The sequence below is a fragment of the Chenopodium album genome, chromosome 25, assembly GCF_948465745.1.
Source record: "Chenopodium album chromosome 25, dcCheAlbu1.1, whole genome shotgun sequence".
In the NCBI taxonomy this organism is placed as follows: Eukaryota; Viridiplantae; Streptophyta; class Magnoliopsida; order Caryophyllales; family Amaranthaceae; genus Chenopodium; species Chenopodium album.
Genome location: NC_137858.1, coordinates 20,460,671 through 20,486,110, shown reverse-complemented (window position 1 = coordinate 20,486,110; position 25,440 = coordinate 20,460,671). Strand labels below are relative to the sequence as shown.

The 25,440-nt window shown below is 36.0% G+C and overlaps 3 protein-coding genes across 4 annotated transcripts; 1 reads left to right on the top strand and 2 right to left on the bottom strand.

The window, feature by feature from the left end:
* Positions 1-2,311: 2,311 nt before the first annotated feature.
* Positions 2,312-4,144, bottom strand: LOC145613855 (protein FAR1-RELATED SEQUENCE 5-like). The gene is made up of 4 exons (XM_081668898.1): positions 2,867-4,144; positions 2,646-2,731; positions 2,477-2,579; positions 2,312-2,347 (listed from the first exon to the last, which is right to left on the bottom strand). The coding sequence occupies exons 1-4, from the start codon at positions 4,142-4,144 to the stop codon at positions 2,312-2,314; spliced, it is 1,503 nt and encodes a 500-aa protein (XP_081525024.1).
* Positions 4,145-4,168: 24 nt separating this feature from the next.
* On the bottom strand, positions 4,169-5,422 carry LOC145613854 (protein FAR1-RELATED SEQUENCE 3-like). Its single transcript, XM_081668897.1, has 3 exons — positions 4,932-5,422; positions 4,459-4,839; positions 4,169-4,274 (listed from the first exon to the last, which is right to left on the bottom strand). Exons 1-3 carry the CDS (start codon positions 5,420-5,422, stop codon positions 4,169-4,171), a joined length of 978 nt encoding a protein of 325 aa, XP_081525023.1.
* Positions 5,423-6,378: 956 nt separating this feature from the next.
* LOC145614600 (NAC domain-containing protein 71-like) lies at positions 6,379-20,267 on the top strand. Of its 2 annotated transcripts, none has more exons than XM_081669661.1 (4): positions 6,379-6,949; positions 11,603-11,842; positions 19,369-19,817; positions 19,921-20,267. In XM_081669661.1, the coding sequence occupies exons 1-3, from the start codon at positions 6,488-6,490 to the stop codon at positions 19,477-19,479; spliced, it is 813 nt and encodes a 270-aa protein (XP_081525787.1). In that variant the 5' UTR covers positions 6,379-6,487; the 3' UTR covers positions 19,480-19,817; positions 19,921-20,267. The 2 variants fall into 2 exon arrangements, with proteins under 2 accessions (XP_081525787.1, XP_081525786.1); XM_081669660.1 differs by having other exon boundaries at positions 19,898-20,267.
* The last annotated feature ends 5,173 nt before the right edge of the window (positions 20,268-25,440 follow it).

Sequence of the window (25,440 nt, the reverse complement as noted above, 5' to 3'; positions counted from 1 at the left end):
ATTTTTAAAACCAATTTATTTTATTTGTTAATTTTTATTTTTTCTATTTGTTAGAAATAACTTTTTGTTAAATTTTTTAATTTTTTTTTAATCAAACAACCAAAAATAGTTTAACAATGGAAGTAAAATATATTTTTACCTTTTGTCTATAAAATAAGTCATGTTTTTTTTAAATAACACCAAATTACATTAAATATCATTAATAATATCCATACGACATCTACTATTGACAATTACCGATGAAGATGATTTTAAAAAAATCGAACAAGAATTAATTAGTGAATGGATAAGAAATCAAATACATAAATATAACAAGTCGGTACTTTATTGGTTCATTGTCTCATACAACTTAATCACAAGATCAGTCGCTACTTCGCATTTTTTTGACAAAAAAAAAAAATCTTGTGTTACTTTCATAACCAGTGCCATGATTAGTAGTAGCCCCACACAATCGCAAACCAAATTTAACCAAAGTAAAACTTTCCCTTCCGAAGGAGTCAGAAAAATATCGCATTTCGTTGGACATCAAAGAAAAGTTGTCCTTCGAAGGAAATAAACCCTATCTTTCAAGGGTGACTTCACTATAACATAAGAGATAAATTTATAAATGAAAAAAATTTAAAGATTGAGGCTTAAAACTGGTGAAAACCGATGGAAGACCCTACACACTTCACATTGGAGGGTAAGGTCATTGAAAGTTTAAATATATTATTAATTAAACAACAATCCCTTTTGTGGTTTTATGAAGGGCCTATTCTCATTGACTGAACTGAACTGAACTGAACTGAATTGAACTCAGCTAAACTGAACTGAACTGAACTAAACTGAACTGAACTGAACTGAACTGAATTTATTATAAGAGAAGGAAATTAGGAGCTATACTGAACTAAACTGAACTGAACTGAATTGAGCTGAACTGAACTGAACTGAACTGAAATGAACTGAACTGAAGTGAATTTCACGTAAGAGAACAGGCCCTAACTAGTGGAACGTAGAGGACAAAATAATTTTCCCACACCGGAAAAAAAACAACAACAATACAATTAATCCAACGTATATTACATAATTACAAAGTAAATTAATGAGGTGCCTCCAAAACACAATCCTCAATTCTCATACACTCTCATTTTCGTTCTCTTTTTTTTTTTCCGAACCGAGTAAGCCTTTATTTAACCAAGTAACCCTTGACAAACTAAGCAACAACTTAACAAATAACTCAGCGACACAGTGTGGCACGCCGAATAATGGAATTTTGTGAAATAATTAAAACGCATCATGTACTCTACCCTACCCAATAATTTCATTATATTTTATACAGTAACCCGACTAGCATTTCACTTTGTGTTGTTTTCTATCGCGTATAATATAATCCGTGCATTAGCTAAGCTTATTGACTTAGTTTTTTACATAATGATCAATTAAATAATGACTAACACAAATAATACTAACAAGGTTACCTGTATAACACTGAATGGATAACCCCTATAAAACTAATACATTTAATCCGATAATACCTAGCCACACGGTGTCACCAAACACCTATCAGAGTTACTTACCATAAATAATTTAACTTCATGTATATGAAACAACTTTTTTTTTTTTACCGTAATACTAATATACTCCATTGTTAGTGCGAGTATTAATATCAATACGTAAAACACATATTAGGGGCATGCACAAGTACACTCTACTTTAAAAATTTAAAAAGACTACAACAATTTCAAATTAACAAACTTCTTTGTTCATAAAATTAAAATATTGACAAAGATTTAAAGTTAAGAATAATCTATTGATTTAAAAAAATTAAAAAAAAAATCACTTAACTCTAACATACTTCATAAAGCCCAATCCTTTATATTGGATAATTTTCAATTGGCTCATAATAGGCAACAACGTATTCGCTCTATCATGTAGGCCCATATATTTGAATACTACAACTGGTTCCATATATTTGAATAATTATATTTAATGCAAATGTTATGGCGTGCTGATACACATGTCCCAGTTGGTGAGTAAGTGTTGATTGAGAAACTTGTACTTCTGGGTCCAGGTTTCGATTCCTATAACCAGTTTCGCTTGAGTTTTTTTTTTTAAAAAAACATAAATTAAAATACAACAACCTTGAATTATTGAAACACTACAAATAATAACAACATATTTTTGCGTTGGATATACACCAATCTAATATGGACTGGCATAAGTCAACAATCCAAACGTAGCACTGGCTAACATCTTCGATTAATATGTTTCTTGTCATCAGATAATAATTTCTGTGAACATAATAAATTAAAAGAAAACACAAGTTAGTTGCTTAATAGACAACAATGTACGATACATCCACTTGATCCTATCCAGTTGATAACAATACTTAATATATTCATCTATACAACAAAGGATTGAATCCGTAATTACTATTAGTACGGTTTGAGCTACTAGGCTGTGATTGGTGGTGCATGGGGTTGAAATCTGAACTTACCTCACCCCTTGCACTACCTTGCACGTTCATGGATGCACCCACTTGACCATAATTAACCGGTCCAGTCTGACTAGATGTATATCCACCAGGGTGAAATGCACCACTAGCACCGGGACCAAAATTAGGGAAATAGTTTCCATTATAAAATTATGGTTGAAAACCGTAATACACTGATGTATCAACATAATTGCCATTCCCATTGACATTGCCACCATCAACCTCTTCTGATCCAATTTCTTCATCGTCATCATAAACCTATAACAATACAAAATTTCAAAAAGTTGGGTTAAAGCAAATTACTTAAAGATATTGTTACAACATACACACTGGAAATAATAGTTATTTTTTTTGATATTAAAAACAAAAAATTTAACACAACAAGAGACTTACGCTTTTCTTCTTTTTACGACTACGTTTTTCGGCTGGATGCTTATTTCTCTTCGTAGGAGCCCTTCCATTGCCTCGTTTGTCAACCGGATTCTTAATTTGACCTTCACCCACAGGCTTTGCCACACTTTCAAGACGCCTTTGATTATTCTCCTTAGGCCTTATCCTACGACGGCCAAATACTCTATTCATGGATGGATGACTCCAATCAAAACCATCCACTTCATTAGTCCTACGAATACCAATAACATCTTCAAGAGCAGTACGAACTTTGTTAGTTGCTTCATAATACATTGAGAGTGTCTCATCATTGTGCATTGCTAACGTTGAAAGGTATTTGTGCCTCCTTTGAATTTCATCTTTCTGAGCAACGTTAGCTGAGTCCTTAGGGTCGTAATAAGACACCTTTATGCCCTCGTAATCCCTAACGAGATCCTTCCTCCATCGATTCAAAATGTACTTCTCTGGGATGCACTCGATATCTTCGGTATGAATCACCTTGATAATGTGCCGGCACAAGATACCCCTAAACTCAAACAGCTTGCAGCTGCAACTAAATTCACCTTTTTCCTTATCAACGGAAACCTTAAACGTCCGCTTTGTTGCTTTCCATACTAGCTTGGGGATCTTCTCGTCTGCATCATACAAATTCATTGACCCTATGTTACCTGTTTTAACTATATTGGTGTGCTTTAGCCCTATCACCTCGTCCCTCACCTCCAAAAACTTCTCATTAGTGTAAGCCTTGCTAAACACCACCTCGGCTACTACAGTGTTGTCATAGAAAAATGGATTACGCTTTGTTTGGTAATTTAGGTCCTTTTCCGTTTCCACTAAGCCACCACAATACGCATTAAATTGATTCATGAATTGCATCAGCCCAGTATTCAAATTAACGTACACTTTTACACCCCGGTTCGTGCTTTCACTACATTGCGTTGATGACATGCCAGCCCAAAAGAGCCCACACCAATAGCCAGGCGCCCACCGATGCCTATTAGCATATGCGTCACTTAACCAAGTGTTCTTTTGTAACTTGTACTTTATAACCATAGCCTTCCATGCATCCTCAAACTCTTCAATGCTAAAATTATCGTGAACAACATGATCCAAATCTGCCTCTATCTCCTTCCATCTCGGTAACTTCCCCAAGTTCCTTGCGGCGTTTTGCTTAATGTGAAATAAACACAGCCTATGCGGCACATCTTGAAACACAGTTTCCACTGCCTTCCCTATAGCCTTACACTGGTCAGTCAATATTCCTTTAGGGGGTTGGCCCATAAATTAAACAAAGTGTCTAAATACCTATTCGAACGACTCGGAATCCTCATGACTGATTAAGGCAGCAGCAAAATGTATATTAGACCCATGATGATTGCAGCCAACAAATGGAGCAAATGGCATTTTGTACCTACAACATTAATTTCGAAGATAAATGATTCATGTTAGACATAAATGATTCTGTAAAATAATAAATGATTCATGCTACAAATATATGATTCTTTAAAATAAATACATGAATAGATAAATGATTCAGGTTAAAAATAAATGATTCTGTAAATAAAATAAAATGTGTTTATGCAACATCATTATACCTGTTACATAGGAAGGTTGTATCAAACGAGACAATATCACCAAAATCTCGGTACATTGCACGACCCCTAGCATCAGCCCAGAAAACATTTAGAAGTTTTCCATCTTGATCTTGTTGAATAGCACTATAAAAATTAGGATCTTCTTCTGTCATCTTTGTAAAATGTTGTTCTACGGCAAGTGCATCCCCTTGAAATAAGATAAGGCGGCGTTGAATGTGCACTGCATTTATCATATCTTGCTTGGTGAACGACAATTTCGAATGTCCTCCTTTCTCAACAACGAACGAATTAAAGCTCTTACCCAAAGAGATCCCAGCAGCATCATTTAGTGCCATTCTCTCATAACTATCATCTTCTATACCTCTATAGCTCACCATACGCCTTGTACAATCCGGCAAAAGAGGATGATTGTGATCCAACACACATTGTGTGATTACAAACCATCCCCCTGACATTCTTCCATCAACATATACCTTACATTCTGTACAAGGTTTCTTTTTTTGCGTTTATGCTCTACATTTTTGCTCCTATCTTTGACACTAAGCTTGCAATCCATTCTAATACGGGACATCATATGGTACTTCGGCTCCTTTTTCCCAACACCTCTACGATTAACATCTGCTACTTTGTACTCCTTCATCAACGTATATGTTCTGACATAAAATTCAAATCCTTTCTCATAAGCGTACTTATGGCAGCATTGGGCAAATTCTTCACCGGATTGAAATAACATCCCAACAGCTGGGACAATGGCAGCAGCAAGATTATTGTCATCGTCTACACTGCTATTAGTTTGGTTAATAGGAACATCATCACCTTTAGATGACGAACTAGCATTTTCCTCTGCCTCTTCATTAAGATTAGGAATTATATTGTCGTCATTCTCAACGCCTTGGTTCATCTCATCCAACACATTGTGTTCATTGTTTACAGCTTCACCAGATGATTGGGCTTCGCTTCCCATTTACTGAAACAGTACCGCAATACAATTACATAATAAACAATTTGATACTAGAAAATTACAAATGACACATACATCAAAAAAGTTATACTGTAAATTTAAAAATGTTATATAATATATTATAACAGGGGATGTGAAATTTTAAGTAATTCTATTACTTTAAACGAACTCCTGAAACAGCCATCACAAGTTGGAATTGAAAGGCAACCATTCTACCAAAATCCCACAAGAATCACGTGCTCGAATGCAAATTACTTAATTGGACATTAAAACATCAAGTCGTTATAAAAGTCTAAAATTACAATGATAATGGAAATATAATCCTTCACAATAAAGGGGAAGTCAAAAATTAATGGGGAAAATATCGGATTCTTCAATTATTAACAATGAAATTAGATTGCAGAAGTGGGGAAGAATTGATATTATACTTACATTAGTATAGATGTTGAATACTCTGTAGAAAATTGTTTGCATGCTAACTTGCTAGCTATGTCAATGACAGCACTAAAATAGAATGAAAGACAACGATGACGAAATTAAGTGGGACCCATAATCACTTTGGCGCTCTCTCACAATATTCCCGCCTAAGAGCTACAAAATACCGCCAATAGCACAGACAAACTGCCACTCAGTTTTCCCTCCCATTATTTTGCCTTCCCTCTTCTTTTGTGTAGGACCAGCTGAGTTGTCAAAAATTATTGGTAGTGTGTAAATTGCTCTTACACACCGAGTGTGAATGTAGAGTTTTCGCGATTTTTTTCTTATACTTGTAATTTTTTTAGAGGTGACTGGTTCGCACAAATTGTCAAACACCACCTCATAGTCTCATACTATACCGATGGCTTGAAAAAGGGGCACGTGTCACAAGGTTGCAACATCTTGACTTAAGGTCAACCGAAGAAACACTCCCAAGTTTAAAAGAGAAAAACAGAGGAAACCAAAAAGAAGCTTGATGATCACGCTTCATTCAGAAAACTCCTCCTATAAAAACCATGCTCACTCCCACTCTCATTCCTCCTTCCTTCCTTCCTTCCTTCCGCTGCTACTCTTTCTCAAAATACCCGATGAATGGAAGCCCCTAAAGCACCGTCGATATTCCCACCGGGTTGCCGATTCTACCCTTCGGAGGAGCAGCTCCTGTCGTACTACCTCCGTCACAAGAATTCGGCTCTACAATCCTCATCTTCGTCTTCGAATGCCGATGCAATTAAGGAGATCAATTTGTATAATTACAACCCCTTTGATCTTCCGGAATTGACTTGCTTTAGATTTGGGTGCGGCGGAAGGAAGCGACATTGGTATTGCTTCACTGAGAGGGTTAATGGTGGAGAAGAGGAGAAAGGAAATAGAAGAGCTGGGATTGGGTATTGGAAGAGGAAAGGTAGGGTTAGGGATGTTATGGGTAATGGGGGTGATGTTATTTTGGGTAGGAGGAAATGCTTCATTTTCTATATGGAGAAATTCAATGGTAAAACTGCTGTTCGGACTGATTGGTTCATGTATGAGTATGCATTAATCGACAGTTTTAAGGTATGTTCTTTGAATTTTTTTGGGTTTTTTTTTGGTTTTGATTGCAAATTAAGTACTTGGGATTTGTTTATTTCAGGTTTAATTTTGTGAAATTCTGCAATTATGTTAGGAATTATGTTTTTGAATTTGAAATGTGTTGTGTTTTTCGTTTTTGATTGTAATTTACTACATGGGATTTGTTTATTTCAGGTTTAATTGTGTTGAATTTGTAAAATTATGCAATTAAATTAGAATTTATGTGTTTGAATTTGAAATGTGTTGTGTTTTTCGGTTTTGATTATAATTTACTACTTGGGATTTGTTAATTTCTGGTTTAATTATGTGAAATTTGTAAAATTATGCAGTTAAATTAGGTTTTATGTGCTGAAATGTGTTATTTTTCTTGTTTTCAATTTGTTCTATTGCTTTATGATTGTTAAAATGATTAAATTGTAGATATGATGGACCTTTGAAGGTCTAACTTAGTGTTACCTAAATTCAGTAAATTGCTAGGCACCTCCAAGAACTACATTCCGAAACAAAGTCAGTGAATTGGGTCTCTACATCTGTTTTGGGTACCAAGGATATTGCAAAAATGGGTTATATTCTTTTGATATCTTAATTTAAAGGGATGCGTGTATTTGTTCCAATCTCAATTCAGAATGTAAAGATGATTTTTATTTGTTATGATAGGACAAAGTAGGTTCAACCGTTCAAGTGACTTGTTTTTTTTTATTATTTTTTTTAGAATGGTGTTACCATAGATGCTATATTTGTCAGCTTAGAGTTGATGTATTCATCATTTTATTGGGTAATCTTGATTAAAAAGTGAAAATCAAGGATATTATGCGAAACAACTTGAGCAATAGTTGCTGCGGCAGGACTGATAAATAGTGAAGACAAAGATGCAGCTTGATGGATAGCTGTAATATATTAAGTATGATAGTCAGAAGTGCTTCCTGTCTAATAATTTTTTTAGTTTTGTTAATATCTTGGTTTACAGAAAGTGAGGGTTTCCAAGTGGATAGGCAATTCTGTTTATGGAGTTAGAAATTCTTGATGTTTTGAGATTGTACCCTTAATGATTGCGCAGTCAGGCAACATACTTAAATATTTCATTATAAATTAGGAATTTTAAGTTATTGAATTCTTTTCAATTGTTCTTAATGAAGGTTAAATTTGCACATTACTACTCTTTTTCAAAGTATCAGTCTAAAGCAAAGTATGAAGATGCAAAGAACAGAAATTCTATGGCGTTCCTAATTATAATATATTTTACCTCATGAAGTCTAAATAAATTAAGAAGGTGCAGAGAACAGAAATTGTATGGTGTTCCTTATTATAATATATTTTACCTCATCAGTGATAGAAATCTATATATGTAATACTTCCTTCATTTCTTAATACATCCATGAATTTGACCGTCACTCAAATCAACTCACAACCTTGATTATTATTTTTATTAGAAAATCTGTTAGAATAGTTGTAAAATTTGAGTACTTTGTATTTATAAAATATACTTTAAGACTAATCTAACAACATTAAACACTATACTATTATTTTTTTAATATATAAATGAGAAATTGGTGTCAAAGCTCATATATAAATTGTGCAAAAAGCTAAAATGAATGTGTTGAGAAAACCAATCCATCGCCTTGTTTCTGTACTAGTTCCCTTTACTTTGTCTCTTTTCGTCCCTCATTAATTGAGTATCTGAACCTATGCTTACCTTCTTCAACATCATGAGCTGCAAAATTCAGCTGCAAGAGCTACACTTTGAGCCCTTTTCTCATGTGATTAATCTCTTCATTATGTAACAGTTGGCCGAGAGTGAGACTTACTGTTCTAATGCTGCTGTTTTATGATTTGGAGAAGCAACTCCCAGACCTTCAGTGTGAGTAACTCCAGTAAATTATGGGATCTGTCCTACATCTTCCTAGCCTTGTTGTAATGTCGTACCAAATATTCTCTATATTCTTCGAATGTTGCTTCAATCTTGCAGCACAAATCTTGTTCAGTCTAGTTTCTCTTCAATCCTTGAGCTGTTCTTAGATTCACCAATTTATATTCATATATATTGTTTTTAAAAAAAAAACCTTATACCAAATCCAAGTTAGTGACCTTACCATTTTATTAAGCCATGGAATCTGCCATGCATTTGTAAGTGTTGACTTGCTCACAACCTTGATATAAATATTGAAAGGGTTTTGAGAGACCTGGTTTCTAGAAGAGCTTCCAATGATAGAAAGTGTTCTTTCTTTGGAATGAATATTATGGCTCTGGTTTTTATTTTACATATATTTATATGCATATTAAACTCATGTTTGAAATGTCCAGAAGAAGAAATAGGGAGCAAAGGAAAAATTGTTTACATTTGATATTTTATGAGCCACTGAGCAGAAGTAAAGAGAGCAAGTTAGTACAATAGCCGAAGAGAGAACATTAAACACTGATTTGAAATACTTGTACATTGCATATTATATATATAATGTTATAAGTTGGTAATAATTGGTGTCAGAATCCTGTAGTTCAAAATTGGAGATAGAATCGGAATATGCCAGATATGATACAGAATTTAGGGTTAAGTCATTGTGATGCTCTAGGTTAAGAGGAATGAACTCAAGCCTCTTAGCCTAAAGTCCAAACACTGTTGAAATAACAGAAACCATGGTAGATTTTCTAGGCATCATCATCGCTAGATTATTCATCTATTTTGTGGTAGATAATAGTCCTTGTAATCACAAGCATATGAATTATTTTAAATAATTAAATTTGTGTAGATTGTATCAATGTGCGTATCCATGGTGGAAAGCTGTTGATTTAGATGTCTTGTACAATTTGCATGATTTTGATGCATTTTTTAAATGCATTTTGAATTTTGGCAATTGATGCAAGAGAATTGAGAGTTATCCTGTGCCCTTAAAATAACTGTTTTGAAGTTGGGATTTTTGTTCAGTGGGCATCAAGATTCAAGAGAGCAAAAGAGAATATGGGAGTGAGATGAAAAAGGGCCTCTTTGGCTGACTATGTCATGGTAGAGTGTGGTAGCAGGAGACTAGGGAGAAGTATGAAGTGAAGTTTCACCTCATTTAGGCTCTATTAAATTTATGAAAAATGGTTTGACTTAAAAACTTGAACTGATAATAATGAATTAAACATAACAAGGGCTGTGTATTGGAATACAATTCTTAGGGTTATTGCACATTTGCATTGCTATTTTCACTGAGCAGTTTCTTAGTAGTTTTCATGTGAATTTTTAAGAGGCCTTCAGGCAAGCAAAGAGGTATCAGTAAACAATTGATGCAGAAAGTGAACATTTTTTTTATTTTCTCTTGGGAGCAATTTGAAATTGTGACGTTAGCCGTTCTAAGTATTAAGCTAAGGCATTTGGGTTTGTATTTTTGCTATGAAATTTTTTGAGAGAAGTCTTTGTTTCAAATTGCAATGTACATTTCTTAATGAGGTAAATAGTATGTGGCTGCATATATTGACTAAGTACTCATTTAAAGACTAAGAGTTTCTTAATGTGTATATATTGCTGGTGGTAATTTGAAGGGATAATCAAGCTATGCATGGAAATGCTATGGTTTAGCTAGAACTCTTGTTTCTTATTTGAGTAAAAAGGCATTGGTGAAATTGTGAAATTTGAGGTTTTGCCAAGGGATAATAGAATCTGCACTATAGATATTTGGTCAAGTCACTTTAATTTAGTATGATCCAAAGAAAATATCTTAAAGAAGTTATTTTATTTTTTAAAATACCTGGGTGTTGGTAGCTTCACCAAATTGTATTAGTTATATTATATTATTCCCCGAGCTTGTAAAAGTTGACTTTCTTCTTTTTGATAACCCATGCTGTATTTTGAATTTATTTGTTTATGAGTGATTTCCCACAATAATGTAAAAAAGAAAACTAATTCCTTTTATACATCATTTTGAAAATAAATTCCCCAAATACCGTCCACGTAGGATTGGGGTGGGTTTTATTTTGGTTCACCATAAACCACTAATAAGAACGGTTTTTGTTTTAAAACCGCTATTCGTATAAGCGGTTATAAAAAGAGATCGCCTTTTATTAGTAACAGGTCTCTTTCCCCCCTTAAATGCATTGAACACTTTATATGTGCAAAAAGAGACCACATTTTGAAATAACAGGTTTATATTCCTTTTGAGAAAAAACAAAAACAGACTGACAAACCCGCTTTACTGGTGTAGGTGTCCTTTTCATAATAATAAGAACGAAGAGACCTGCTTTTTGTAACAATGGGTCTCTTTGTAATTTTTTAAAAAAATAAAAGTCTAATAAAACCGGTAACGACATTAGTGGTTTTAAGCTGAACCAAGCACCGATCCTACTTGGACGGTACCTTGGGAATTAATTTTTAAACCAATGTATAATGGGAATTAATTTTTGATCCAACTATATTGAGGGAAATCACTCATTTGTTTATACTTTGCTTTTCATTTATACTTGTAATATTCTCCTTTGAATTGCACGTTCATGATGGGATTAGGGAAGTATGATGGGATTAGGGAAGGTAAATAGACAACTTAATTACGTAAAACAGTTTAAGAAATGGAACATGATATTACAAGCTAGCAAACCTGCCCTCTTACTGGTGTGAGATTGAACTGTTTAACTTTTGGTTATTTAATCCTATTGCATGTTTTGCAGGCCTCGTTTGTTGTGTGCCGAGTGTTTGTCAAATCACGTGGTCGAAACAACATTTCAGAGCATGCTTTAAGTTCGTGTGCTGAAGAGAGCATTGCAACTGTACGTCATATTGGTATTCAGCACGATTCAAGCACTGTTTCTGTCTTGGATGAAGATAAAGCACATGGCATCTACTATGTAAATGGTAAGATTGCGGGTCAGCAAACAAAATTGACGGAAGAGACAGAACCCAACATTCTGGTGAACTTTCTTTCCTTGAGTGCAATTTCTCAACATTTTTATCAATTTGATAAGTTATATATTTGGGCTGTGTTAAACAATTTGATGTTTTCTTTTCATGTAAGGTTTCTAGTGTGTGTTTTGCAAAATGAAATGCTTTTTTAATGTAGTTTGAGCAAAAATATTTATGACTATTACTTTGTTTCAAAAAGTGTGCTTTGGGCGTGCCTAGGTGCCAAGCAAGTCAAGGTTCAGGTCAAAATGCCTCGACCTTGCTGGGTAAAATTCATTCTAAAAGGCGGCAAAAGAATTTGCCTTAGGCTGCCTCGACCAAGGCCAGTGTCTGTGTTGCTTCATGTATAAATGTGAGAGAGTTGACTGTCTTTTTAAAGCTAATTTGAGCAAAGGCTCTCAATTAATTGCATAATTTCTTCAATTTAATTCTCCATTAAATAGCCCAAATTACTGAAAACCTATTTTGCACCTTTCACGAGTGGTGAATCAATTGAGAAATCTATGGTTTCCGGTTATGAAAATTTTTGTCGGTGAGCAGTTTCTGGCACCAGGGTGCACTAGATCTGCTGGCATGGCATTCATTGCTGGCCAAGCTTTCTGGCTCAGTATTCTCCTCTATTGATTATCTCTTCTCCTCTTCTATCACAATTCTCATTCTTCTCTTTTTGTTTCGGTCTGGAACCTTTTCTAGTCATTTTTTTTCCTTCCATTGGACCTGCAATGTGGGTGTTCTTACCTTTCTTTGCAGTTATTTTAGACAAGTGCTAAGATTTTCTATTTTACCGCTCACGTGATATCCCTCCCCTTATTGATTATTTGTTTTAACAAAATCTTATTGTAAGGCTTTTTATTAAACTAATATATGGGCCATTTTGACTAAATTTTATGTAAACACTGAGTTAAAAAAAAAAGTTGTGTTGTGCTTTCTAAAGGCACACACTTTTCGCGTAGGCTCTAGGGGTTGTTTATGGTTTGGTGTGCCTTGCGGCCCTTTAAACTAAGGACCATTGGTGTCGTTTCATTAGAAATACTTGTTGCTAGTTTATTTATTTCTTTTTATTACCATACAATCAAATGAATAAAGTGGGTTAAAATTTTTAACCTATCAAATAGGCATTCAATTGAGGTCAAGATACACCTCCAATGTCCTTCAAGAGTACAAATATAAAGAAAAAGGTAACGTTTTCCAATCCAATTTAAGAAGTATGAATTTCAATCGATTATATTATTCTCTTTATATTTTTTTACTTAATTTTTGGAGCGATGAAGTTTGTGGTAGGGTGAATTTGAGGAGGAACTTGTGCTAAAACATAAAACTTACAAACAAATTGATCCTCTGAGTTTTAGATATCACTTTTGGTTCATGTAGCCGACCCCACTTATGGGATTAAGGCTTTGATTGATTGATTGATTGATTGAATGGAGAAATAAGGGCATACATGAAGGATGAATTTACAAGTATTGACTTGATAATTTAAACCTCTAATTGGTCAATATAGTAGTTGAAATTTGAATGTTTCCTATGGCAGAGGAGGATGAAGTGAGAGATACATGATGATTGACATGCCTCTGTTGATGCTGCTTAGATCTAGGGATGTCAATAGGGCAGGGCGGGGCGGATGTTGGCCTTCCCATCCCTATCCCCACCTAAAATTTTCATCCCCATCCCCATCTCCGGAGCGGGTCCAAATTTCATCCCCATCCCCGCCCAATCGGGTATAATTTCAAAACCATTCCTGCCCACCCCCACTTCGATATCTATCCCCACTTTGATATCCATCCCCACTCAATCTTCACCTAAGACCCGCCTAATCCCCATCTCCCAATACACAATCCAACGTAATTAATATAGGTTAAAAAAAGTATTGTTAATATTACACACTTTTTTAGTTATAATATAGTGTATTACAAATTATTATATCTACTATTTTATTTTACATAATTTTATTTATTTATTTATTTATTTTTATATAATAGTATAAAAGCATATAATTTTGTTTTTGAAAAATATATAGATGAGGCAGGTACGAAGTGGGACAGGTGGAGCGGGCAGGGATGGGGCGAGTACAATGTAAAATCCACCCCCGCCCCATCACCCATGGTGGGTATGATTTTTATCCCCATCCCTGCCCACCACCCACCAAACCAAGACCCATCCCCGCTCCATGGGACGGTTCTCCTACTTGACACCCCCCCCCAACTGACATCCGTACTTAGATCCTACGAATGACATTTTAAATTTAATCATTTATGAGGCAAGGGTAGTTTTAACATAGAGGAGGAAAATGCTACTCTAGTATTAATGGCAATATTGTGAATCAGCACTATGAGAAGTTAAGATATTGATGTTATGCGGATGAAGCTTTGAGTGTGGATATATAGACCTCTTTAATTTCTTATCTATGTCCAACTAATGTTTCCATTATAAATCTAGTTAACTTAGGCGCAAAAGTTCTTTTGGGGGGCATGAAGCGCAATGCTAAGGGTGCTTCTTGTGTATATACATGTGTTGTGAGCCTTTTGTAAGTCTTTGTGACTCTATTAGCCAAGGCACTAGCTCGTCCTTTGTTGTGCCTAAGGATATCTTTTGAAATCTATGTTTGGCCTGAGATATGGGATCCACACCTAAAAACATTAATTACGTGGAAAACTTGTGATGTAGTGATAAGTGGATGTTTGAACTTTGTTGACAAGAATTACTCATAACTTGTAGTATAGGAAGTCGAAGATGGGGAAGAGTTGAGATCTTAGCCACATCATTGTAGTATAAAGGGTTTTGAACTTGCATAAACTTTATTTTAACTAATGCCTTCGTTTCCTTATAGTTGCGACACATCATTTTGGCACACGGTTTAAGAAATTCACTAGCCTTGGTAAATGGATAAAATAATTTAATCATCAACAAGAAAAAGTGCTACTTTTGAATGGTTTATACTTCTTAGAATTCGTCTGTTTACGTTCTCTTATCCCTTCCTCAATTAACGTGCGGAGAAGGTTTATGGAGGAAGATATATTACGGTATTAGCTGTTATGGCATTTGTAAGACTCGAACAAGCTACTTTGTATTGGAAATGGATATATCAGGTTATAGTTTGAGTGTAGGTTTTTTTTTGCGTCCAACACCCTATTCGTTTTTAGTCACACATTGGATTAAGGGCAAAATTCAAATTGATGTATGAGTGGTTCATGGCGATTGCTCTTGTGGTACAATAATGCGGCCTTATTTGCACGACAAGAGGTAAATCCTCATCCACAATGATGTAAATGATGCTTAACGTTCTCTCATGGAATAATGAGAGGGGCGATTGGATTGTCAATAATGGGATAGCTAGGTTAAGATTTGAATATAGATTGGCATTTAGTTCGACCAAGGGATATTTAATAAAGTTGTAGATGCTTTATCGAGAAATCTACAATAGCTATGTAGTTAGTATTCATCTTGAATCCATTTGAGCATATTCAAGTTTTATTTCCAGGATATCTTTGCACAATATAACAGGAAAAATCGAAACAAGTTTTTCACGCGACAAGGCAACTTAGAAAACCGAATTCTCCCCAACCTCGAATTCGGATTTTCGAAGGACACGACCCCCAACTCACGGGGGGAGTGGAGCATAAACACAGCGGAGGAGCGAAGCTACGACTTGTGAGTGAGAAACTTGTTTCGAACGACGGCTGCTATACCCTTAGAGCCGTGTGAAGGCTCTCGCCCGGGAGACTGTGTTCAAGATAAAGAATAGTACGTTCGTACATTCACTGTTTTTGAAGCTATAAATTCAAGGAATGAAAAGAAACTTTTAACAAAACCTTGAATTTAAAGAAACCTTCCTTATCAAAGGAGGCAGGAAAGGAATGCCCTCATCCCATTTCCTACGGATAGCAACATTAACCACATTAGCTACATTAAAAAGGAACGCGACCCCCCAACTCCACGGGGGAGAAGTTTACAAAAAATCTATTTAGTAGACTTCATTTCAAAAAGACAGGAGATTCTAGTCTTTTTAGTCTTTTTGAAATCATTGTAAAACATTCACAACACCAGGTCATAGACTTATAAGTGTGAATGAATGACTCAAAATGACAAGACGACAATGGTTGTGTACCCAATGATTTACTGGCCCTTTCAGAACCAACTCACGAATCAACTAAAAGCCCCTCCGAGAATCGCTACCTATTGCAAAGCGGGGGCTTTAGCTTAGGGATTGGGGTAATTCGAAGGCTACACGTGAAAGGATTCTTTAGATGTATGTTGCCCTCCTTGGACATCTAAGAAGGTATACTACCTTACGTAGCAGGACGCGAGGCAAGGCTTATCTGCTCGGGGACAACTTTTTACCCTTGCGCCCTGTGAAAAAGGTTTATGCCCTGAAAAAGACAAGCGTGTAAACGCGTTGATCCGGGGTGATAAAAGGTCCAACTAGCTGTAACCAAACCGGACGGAAGCCGTAAAACCTAGCTCTAAACGCCAAAGCCCCAAAAGGGCCCTTACGAGCCTTAGCCATTTAGGAAAGGGCTCGTTTTGGGGAGATACTACGGATGAAGAAGGGGAGACCTTACTTTCACACGCATGAAAGCGAATGACGCGACAGGGGTAACCAAATATAGCTGCTGCCAGTCCCTTATTTTCCTTAAAAAACAGGAAAAAAAGGACAGTTTGAAACAAGTTTCTCACGCAACAAGGCAACTGAGAAAAACGAATTCACCCCAACCTCGAATTCGGATTTTCGAAGGACGGGGGGGGGGGGGGGGGCACAGACACAACGGAGGAGCGAAGCTACGACTTGTGAGTGAGAAACTTGTTTATGATCATATAGAATGTGGAAGAAAGGGCATTGGCATCATGATTCGCTTGTGTAGGAAGAGTTGTTTTATGAAGGGTTTAGTCACCAAGTAACTATTGAGCTAGTAATATGACTCTTCTCTCTAGGAAGTTAAAGACATTTCAACGTTTAGTTTGTGAATAGTTTTGGGTCTATATGGATTTATGGAAAGAAGTGGCACAGCAAATTTAAACTTGTTTAACCTGCTACCCTTCTTTAGCCCTTGCCCCCCCCCCCTCCCAGCCCACATATAAGATGAAATCACGCTGGATTTTGTCAAAGGGTTACTACTAATTTTACAAGGAATTGATGCCATATTTGTGGTGTATAAACCAAATTTGCGCACTTCATTAAAATAAATCACCATTTTACTGCTATGGTGGCTGCATAATCATGAAGGACAGAAGGAGTTAGTGTATCCATATGGGCCCAAGTTCCATCTTCACTGACAGGACCGGCAATAGATACATGTATGCAAGAAGGGAAGGGATAGGTATAAAGGATAGTACACAATAATGAGGTTGGCAATCCTTATGATGTCAGAAGGTGAGGAAGAGCATCAAAAAGGAGGAACACTCATGAATTAGTGAGGGAGAGAGAACAATGTAATGGGGAGAGAGTATTATAAATAAATAAAGGGGAGGGTTTGTTAAGTCCGTGTGAATAATTTTGGGCACTTGAAAGTATTACTTTTAGGTACTGGAAATTTCCTATATAGTGTCAATTTTTTATTTTTTCTATTTCCATTGGTGTCAGGGAGGAATTATTGAAACTATTGCTTGTCCAGTTTAGCTATGAGCTTATGAGTGTTTTGACTCCCCTCTTCAGCAACCTTTGCAGAGTGAGGTGTGGTTTGCTTATCTATTCTCATAGCCCTGTTTATACTTAATACCACCACTCCACCTAATTTAAAACCTGAATAGCCTGATTACCTGCCTCTCATAGTAGCAATACAATTGGCTGCAAAATCTATTAATATTGGTGTTTCTTCACTTGTTTCTATGGTACACAGAAGCTTTCATAGGCTGGTTGGTTTTTATTTACTGTCAGAAAATTAATTGTAAAATTATGTTGGGATTTTACATGTTGGATGATTACTGTTCTCGTCTCTTTAGGTATAATTTTTGTTAAGGCATTAAAAAAACTTTTGGGTGAATGCATTTATGCATGTGGGTGGAGATTATCTCTGTCTTGTGATAATGGTGCACTTGCTTAGCTCCTTAAAGTACAACTATGTGGGAGTTGCCAAGTGTGCATCCACAGATACACTTTGACCGTAGATACCTTCTATCCACATACGACAAAGTTGTTGAATGCGATTATATCATGCAATTCCTTTGACACCTTTTACTTCAGCCGTTATGTTCTGAAGTTTAGGTGAAATTAGTAAGAAGACTATAATCGAATCTAGTTAGACTTCATGATGCAAATTAAGAAAAAGCCTTCTGACCAATGTTTATTAGATGTAATTGCTTTGATTTGAACTCCTTGATTCAGGTTCCCCACTTGATAAAAACTCTAATGTGCAAATTGTGCATGTTAAGTCAAATTGGAGGACGTCCATCCATTAATACATCAAAATGCAATTCAATGCCAGTGAAGCGTTGATCAATTGCTTGGTTCCTGTTCTGTCCATACAACGCTATAAAGGAAACTAGCAAACTGCATACCTCTAGCAGATTCCTTCGATTCTGAAATCAGGACTAGTTGACTTACCTATGAATGCTTAGTTTATGTAGACCATATCAAGGAGTTATTTAAAGATGCAAGGGATGTGTTTTTCTGTGATTTTAAGAATCTGTTAAGCATGAAATAGGTAATGCAGATGGGAGGAACTTGGGCGGGCTGTGAAGGATGAATGATGAAACGGTCTTTGACTCAAATTAATTCTGGAAGTAAAATATTGAAGGCATGTGGGAAAAAGGGATGACTTGGAGAGAGGATGTTTTAGATAAAGAAGGTAGTGGTAGGTAGGGGAAAGTTTGAGTAAAAAGAGTTGGTTTAATGAAAACCTCAAAAGTGAAAATGGGTGTACTGGATGAGTGTCCATTGTTGTAGTGACAAAACAAGGTTTGATACAAAGGGTTTCGCTTTTACAGTAGTAGTTTGAATTCTGAAATACTTGTAATTCTGGCAATGGGGCAACATGGAATTTTTGGGAAATCATGGAAATCTTCCACCGGCCTTAAGTCTTTAGGTATCCTTGTTTTTTAGGGTACATGTTCCTATAAAAGGATATGGAGACTTCCAAGAGAAACTATTTAAAATTTGCATTTCTTTTAAAATGGTGGACATGGTTTCAATGAATGGCACAAACATCCTTTATTCTTTGTCTCTCGAGAACCTGTGTGAAGATTTAAGTTTTGCCGGTTGTTTAAACAGAAGGTTAAAAGACTAGATTTAAGTCATTTAACTTGTTTAATCTATAACAAGTATAATTATGAACCTTTTTAAAGGCTTTTGAGGATTGCAATGTGAACCACCTATATTTGGTGTTTGCTTGCTTTGAAATCTGAACTACCCTACTTTTCAATTGCCATGGCCACCATTATGCTTCTCTTATGTGAAAACTTAATTCCCTTGGAAGTTCACCTTGATTGGGACATTTTAACTTTGATTTAATATTTCCTTTTCCTTTTTCCTTTTTCCTTTTCAAATCATAATTTATATTTAGTTTCATTATAGTCTTACATTTCATGTATGTTTTAATAGGTGAAATCACCAGGGCATATTGGCAGCACTGACTTGGTCAATTCTTCGAGTCCTCGGCATTTAGTTTCCATTCTAGAAGGAGATTTTATAGAGTTGGATGATCTTCTCTGACAAACCTGCAATAATCATTTATACAAGATGGAACCTGTTATTACCATCTTCATTGAAGTTATGTTGAAGGAGACTGGAACTGTTGCTTTTCAACAGTTCACATTTTGCTGCTACTACAACTTTGTACATCTGAAATTGGTATTCCACCAAAATCTGCATTGATGAACCTCATCATGGTATGGCTGAACTAGATGCTCATTAAGTACTGGTTCTATATATAGATTCTGCACCCCTGTAAACAACACTAGAGTTGGTTTTATATCAAAATTTTGTAGGGAACATTATTATCAGAAGCCAAGTTTGACAATGCTGTCTCAGGACGCGTCTTCCTGTTAAAGGTTAGTCTATATCTGATTTGTCACTTTCCAGTTCCAGTTAACACTTGCACTTGCAACTCATTCCCATGCTGATTGTGCAGATTTTCACCATTTCCTTTGACAGGCAAGCTTGGTGCATACTGATTGGGGTATTATTCCCAATTGCGGAGAATCTGTCCTTGACGAAGCTCTCCTTCGCAAATGTTCGCCGTTCTCTGTATTTAAATCTTTGCTAGGTCCAGGTGGAAATGCTTATGAAGTGAGATCCGAATAGTGCTTTGATGGAATTCTCTTGTAAATATTTCAGCTATCTTAGTTGGATGTGAGTAATTGAGTATATTGTTTGAAGTGCTGATTTCGTTTGTAAGGCTTATTTGCATGTTGGGAATTTAAAGTAAGGCAGTAGCTTTTCTATGAAATTATCATGAATGCATTGCGAAGTAAATGATTTTCTTGCTATTTGTTTGGGAGCATTTCAAAGTTCAGCTTGTGAGCTGATGAACAAAGTTACTTGCTAATTTTTTGTCTTTTAAGTCCACCCGATTTCCTCTTTTTAGGAACTTATCTGTTGGTTCAATAATCAGAAAGGAATGGAATCAAGGAAGATTAACGAAAGGTAAGAAACTCAGAGTCCACAAATTTCCTAGTATGCTTGGTTCAATTTGGCAAGGAAATGCAATATGGTATTTACGGAGTAAGTTAGGTTGAGGAGTTTAAATTTGAGCCAATGTGGTATTGTGAGCCAGATTTTAACACCCTTATCTTAAACTCTCGGGATACAGAAAAACTCTTCCTTGGCTACCTCATTTTCTTCCTGGGCGGCTGGGCCAAAGTTTTCTATGGTGACCTAATGGCTAGGGTTAAGGGCATTCAAATCAAATTGGAATCCCAACCCCAAAATCAATTTCTTTGGAACCTTGAAGAGTCTCTCTCCTAGGAACTAGCTTCAATCCTTGATAAGAAAGAGCTTAAATGACTAACTAGAGCCAGGGAAAGTTGGCTCCAAGGAGGGAATAGAAATACCTTATTTTCCATCTCTCTACTTTTCTAAGAAGATCTAGGAACATATTTCTTTCCCTTAAGGATTTTGTTAGGAATACCATCTCTAATCCTTCAGATCTTCTAAATCATATAGTAAGCTACTTTTCCACTCTCTTCACCTCTTCTAAGACTGTGATGCAGTGGTACAAACCTGAGAGCAACATTTCTCTTGCCCATCCTCCTATGGAGGATTTGAAATTTGCAGTCTTCAAGATTGGAGCCTTTAAAGCTCTTGGATGGGATGGCTTGCATACCCTTTTTTTTTTTTTCGAAAAGCATTGGGAGATCATAAAAGAAAATCTTTCACCAAATCCTTCAGATCTTCCCATCTAGTGGGGTCTCTAGTGATCTCAATAAGACTGTTATCAACCTTATTCCAAAGACTGACTATCCACAAATAAACTATCAAACAAATATGACAACCTAAAAGATTGTCACCAAAATCTTAGATCACAGGCTTAGGCCCATGTTGAACTTTACACTACTACAAAACGAGCAAAGAGACCCGTCCAAATCTACCTTATCAGAGACCACTCTTGAACGGGTCTGTTTGATAAAGAGACCTGTCTAAATGAGGTGGTCTTAGGGCTTTTCATCGGTCCAAGACTTGACCGGATCGAACTAGACCGAAAATTAGAATTTCAAGAATCGAAGACCGGAACGATTAAGCTCGGACCGAATTCAGACCGGACCGAAAAAATCGGTCCAAAACCTAGACTGGGTCGCTTTAGACCGATTTTGAAGTATCAAATAATTCAACCAAAGAAATTCAATTAAGAAATTCCAAATTCCTAGAATGGCAAGAGAGAGAAATTAAAACATAGAATAAGGTATCAGTGCAAAAACATAGAATAAGGTATTAGAGAAATTATACTTCGTAAGTGAAAACCCACGAATTAAAAATACGAATTCTTTTAGCAAAAATCATCAAACCTTAAATCTTCTCAAACCAAAATCATCTATAAAATTCAATTAAGAACCTTCAATTTTGTAGAGTAATTTTGAGAATTTAGACAAATTCATGTTAAATTATTGGTTTACTAAGGTAATGGTGTTGTGAATTAATTAATCAAGATTATAAGAGCAATAACCTTGGTAAAAAGGACATAAGAACAATGGTGTAGGAAGAATAGCTTACGGTTTAGAGAAGCTTGATTGGCAGCCCTCCGTATGCCCGGTCTGGATGGTGCTAGCCCGTTCGGACGCGCAAGGGTGGTTCTGAAATACTTCTCGGCCGCCCGATCGGGTAGCCACCGCTCGATAGCCACGAGAATGAAGTTGCAAATTACTAGGTTTCTTGCCCGATCGGGTTACCACCGCCTAATAGGGCGCGAGAGGGTGCTGATTTCGTCACTCAGGTCCGCCTGGTCGGGCGGTGGCGGCCCGATCGGGCACGTGTCTGGGCTGTTCGAGTTTGTGACGGTTTTCCTTTTGATTGTTGGCAGTTATTTTCATAGTTGTCGATTTCTTTTGCTTTAACATATATATGTATTGTATACGTATGTTGGAAGTTATTTTTTTTAGAAGAGAAATAGCCAATTTCCTTATTTTCTTCTTGGAACCTTTATTGCAAACTCAACTGTCATCATCATAAATTCTAATTTTTGTTTACATTTGACCACAAATATACTACACACTATTGTGGTTGTGTTCGTTGTATCTTTTAGTAATTTTTTATACCCGGTGTGTTTAATCAGGGTTGAAATATTACTTTGGGAAACCGATTTTGTTCAGGCCTCGAAGTGAAATTTGTTTAAATTCGTTGTCATATTTTGTGACCTGGTAATCATTTTCTCCAACAATCGAAAGTAATAATTTCTGCAAAAATGGCAACGGTGAAAGAATTGATGTCAAACATTCAGAAGTTGGATAAATTTGAAGGAGTTGATTTCGAAGATGGCAGAAGAAGATGTGTTTCTTATTGACATCGATTGGGGTGGCATATGTTCTCGCAGCTCCGAAGCCTACGGAGGAGGAGAATGAATCATTGGATAAAACTAGGAAACACAACAATTGGAAGAATACAATTACATTTGTTGTGGCCACATTGTCAATTGTATGTTTAATGAACTCTTTGATGTTATCAGTTTAATGATTCTACTAAGTCTCTTTAGGATGAATTAGAGGCTAAATATATGGCTGAAGATGCTTCTAGCAAGAAATTTCTTGTAAGTAAATTTAACAATTACAAGTTTGTTGATAATAGGCCCATTATATATGGAACAGTTTCATGAGGTTCAAAGAATATTAGGAAGTCTTAGGCAACATGACATAATTCTTGATGAGACCTTTATAGTGTCATCTATAATAGACAAATTGCCTTCCTCTTGGAAAGGATGATGTAAGGCTTCTCACATTCGGATTGAGGAAGAAATCCAGGTGCAAGAGGGAAATAAGGATGCAAATCCTAGTTCCACTACCGTAAATGTGGTGGAGGATGCCAAACCAAGTGAGAGGAAGAGAGGTAATGACTCATACAAAAATAAGGGCAAGAAGCCTAAGTTAAGTGGTGATGGTGCAAAATCAGGTGCTTGTTGGGTTTGTGGAAATCCCGAACATTTTAAGAAGGATTGCACAATCTGGAAGAAAAAATTGAGCGAGGAAAAGACTCAAGGTGGGAATGGCAATGCTAGCCAATCCCAAGAAAAACAAGGTAACTCTTGTGCACAAATTTCATTTAATTCATTTATGGATTATGTGTGTATGATTTCTTAAATCAAATGTGCACAAGATGATTGTTCGTGGTATATCGATTCGGGCGCATCGAGGCATGTGTGCAAGGATAGATCGTTGTTCAAGACCTTCTTGGAGGTTGATGATGAAGAAATTCTCTTTATGGGCAATGACTCTACAGCTAAGGTGCTTGGCAAGGGACAAGTACGTGGAGCTAGTCTGTAGTTCGGGAAAGTCTCTTATTTTAAGAGATGTGTTGTTTGCTTCCATACTTTCCTTTAATTCATGCTTGAATCACTACATCAATGAGTCTTACGTTCTCATCTATGTATGAAGCGAAAAGATACGTTGGTTGTCAAATATTGACAATTTGAGTTTGCAGCTCAATACTTCATGTTTATCAAAACTACCTAGTATTTTGAATACATGATGTCCAACCGTCCTTTCGGACTTAGTTATAAAAGTCATTTATGAGAATTGTATTTTAGAAATGATTTTCCTTTCTTTGAGAACCACCCTCAAAGATTTCCTTTACCAATCATGAAAACAATATAATTTGATTTAGAATACTACAATAATAAGTGCAAAGTATAACCATTTATCAAGAACATAATAAGTTTGAAATTTTAAAAGCATTCATGCATACTTACAAACTTATTTAACGTCTTATTCACACATATTAAAATTGTCCCTATTTTGTGAAAATAAGGCGATTCTAAGATCGAAGGAATCAACAAGTAATTAGGCATGCTTTGACTTGTCCTAACACTTGATACCCCAACATAAGCAACTCTTTGCTAATGGCTCCAAGCCATTCTTGGTTAGATAATCGTCGCATCTAATGCCTTTTTAACGATTTATCTTTTTTTCTATGATATGTGAGGACTCCTCACTCATACCGATCTGTTCAACCAAAACCAACATGCACACCCGGTGTGCCTTACTTTCCTTGGAGAGATGGTGATGCCTCGCTTTGGCGTGGCCCATCACCACCCTTGTTCGGTCGGTAAGTGTTGTTTTGGAAAGGCAAGTTTTACTCAATATTCTTAGGGACCTAGCGTTTCTATGTTGGTTTATTTAAGTGAAGTTAATTAATCATCGCAACATAATGAAATCATAAACATACATCTAACATATCATTCATATATATAAGCACAAGCATAAATGTATAAAACATAAGTAAATGATGCATTTGACAACTAGCATGACCCCTTGAGTCTTCAAGTCTTCAAGGGTCTTCTTTTGAAACTTCATGATTTTGTCTTCCAAGAACCTCCGCCTTCAAGACTTAACCAAAATTATGCAACTACTAGTATATATTACTAGGACTAATCTAAATATTAAGGTACAAAAATACTCAACGGTTCGAAGACCGTATTTAGATTTACAAAAATACATCACGGAACGTAGTCCGTATTTTCTATCCTAATCAGACCCCACTAGTTGTCATTTCATAAAAACCTGTGAGAGAATATACATTCCATTCATCTGATTCACACGCCTAATTAATGAATTTTACAATGATAAACAAGTAACAATGCATAAACACGCGTCAACTAGCAACTAATTTAGGTGGTTAATCTGATTAACACGCCTAATTAAAACTAGTCAAAGTTGTCGATAATGTAATTTAAAGCAATTAATAATTGAAGCTCCCACTAAATTCCCCATCCATCTTAATTAATCCAATTAATTAAGCCAGTAAACCCAAAATTTTGCCAAAATAAAATTTTGCCAATGTCGCTCAAAACCGAGGCCTAGCCTCCAAAATTTTAATTAAAATAATTAAAACCAAATATAATTAAATTAATTAGAATAATTAAAACAGCAAAATCCGCAAAATGTCATTGCCTTAAAACCCGGGGCTAAAGTGCCAAGTATAGGGTTGTGCGCATCGTGCCGCAAGCACGTAGCACACCCCACACGCACT

Coding starts and splice junctions, on each gene's coding strand:
- LOC145613855 (XM_081668898.1), bottom strand. CDS start 4,144: ATGGGCCAACCCCCTAAAGGAATATTGACTGACCAGTGTAAGGCTATA. Junction 2,732..2,866: donor GTCGTAAAAAGAAGAAAAGC/GTAAGTCTCTTG, acceptor GTATTGTTATAG/GTTTATGATGACGATGAAGA. Junction 2,580..2,645: donor AATTATGTTGATACATCAGT/GTATTACGGTTT, acceptor TCCCGGTGCTAG/TGGTGCATTTCACCCTGGTG.
- LOC145613854 (XM_081668897.1), bottom strand. CDS start 5,422: ATGGGAAGCGAAGCCCAATCATCTGGTGAAGCTGTAAACAATGAACAC. Junction 4,840..4,931: donor AACCTTGTACAGAATGTAAG/GTATATGTTGAT, acceptor GGATTGTACAAG/GCGTATGGTGAGCTATAGAG. Junction 4,275..4,458: donor ACAACCTTCCTATGTAACAG/GTATAATGATGT, acceptor TTAATGTTGTAG/GTACAAAATGCCATTTGCTC.
- LOC145614600 (XM_081669661.1), top strand. CDS start 6,488: ATGGAAGCCCCTAAAGCACCGTCGATATTCCCACCGGGTTGCCGATTC. Junction 6,950..11,602: donor CATTAATCGACAGTTTTAAG/GTATGTTCTTTG, acceptor CATGTTTTGCAG/GCCTCGTTTGTTGTGTGCCG. Junction 11,843..19,368: donor AGACAGAACCCAACATTCTG/GTGAACTTTCTT, acceptor ATGTTTTAATAG/GTGAAATCACCAGGGCATAT.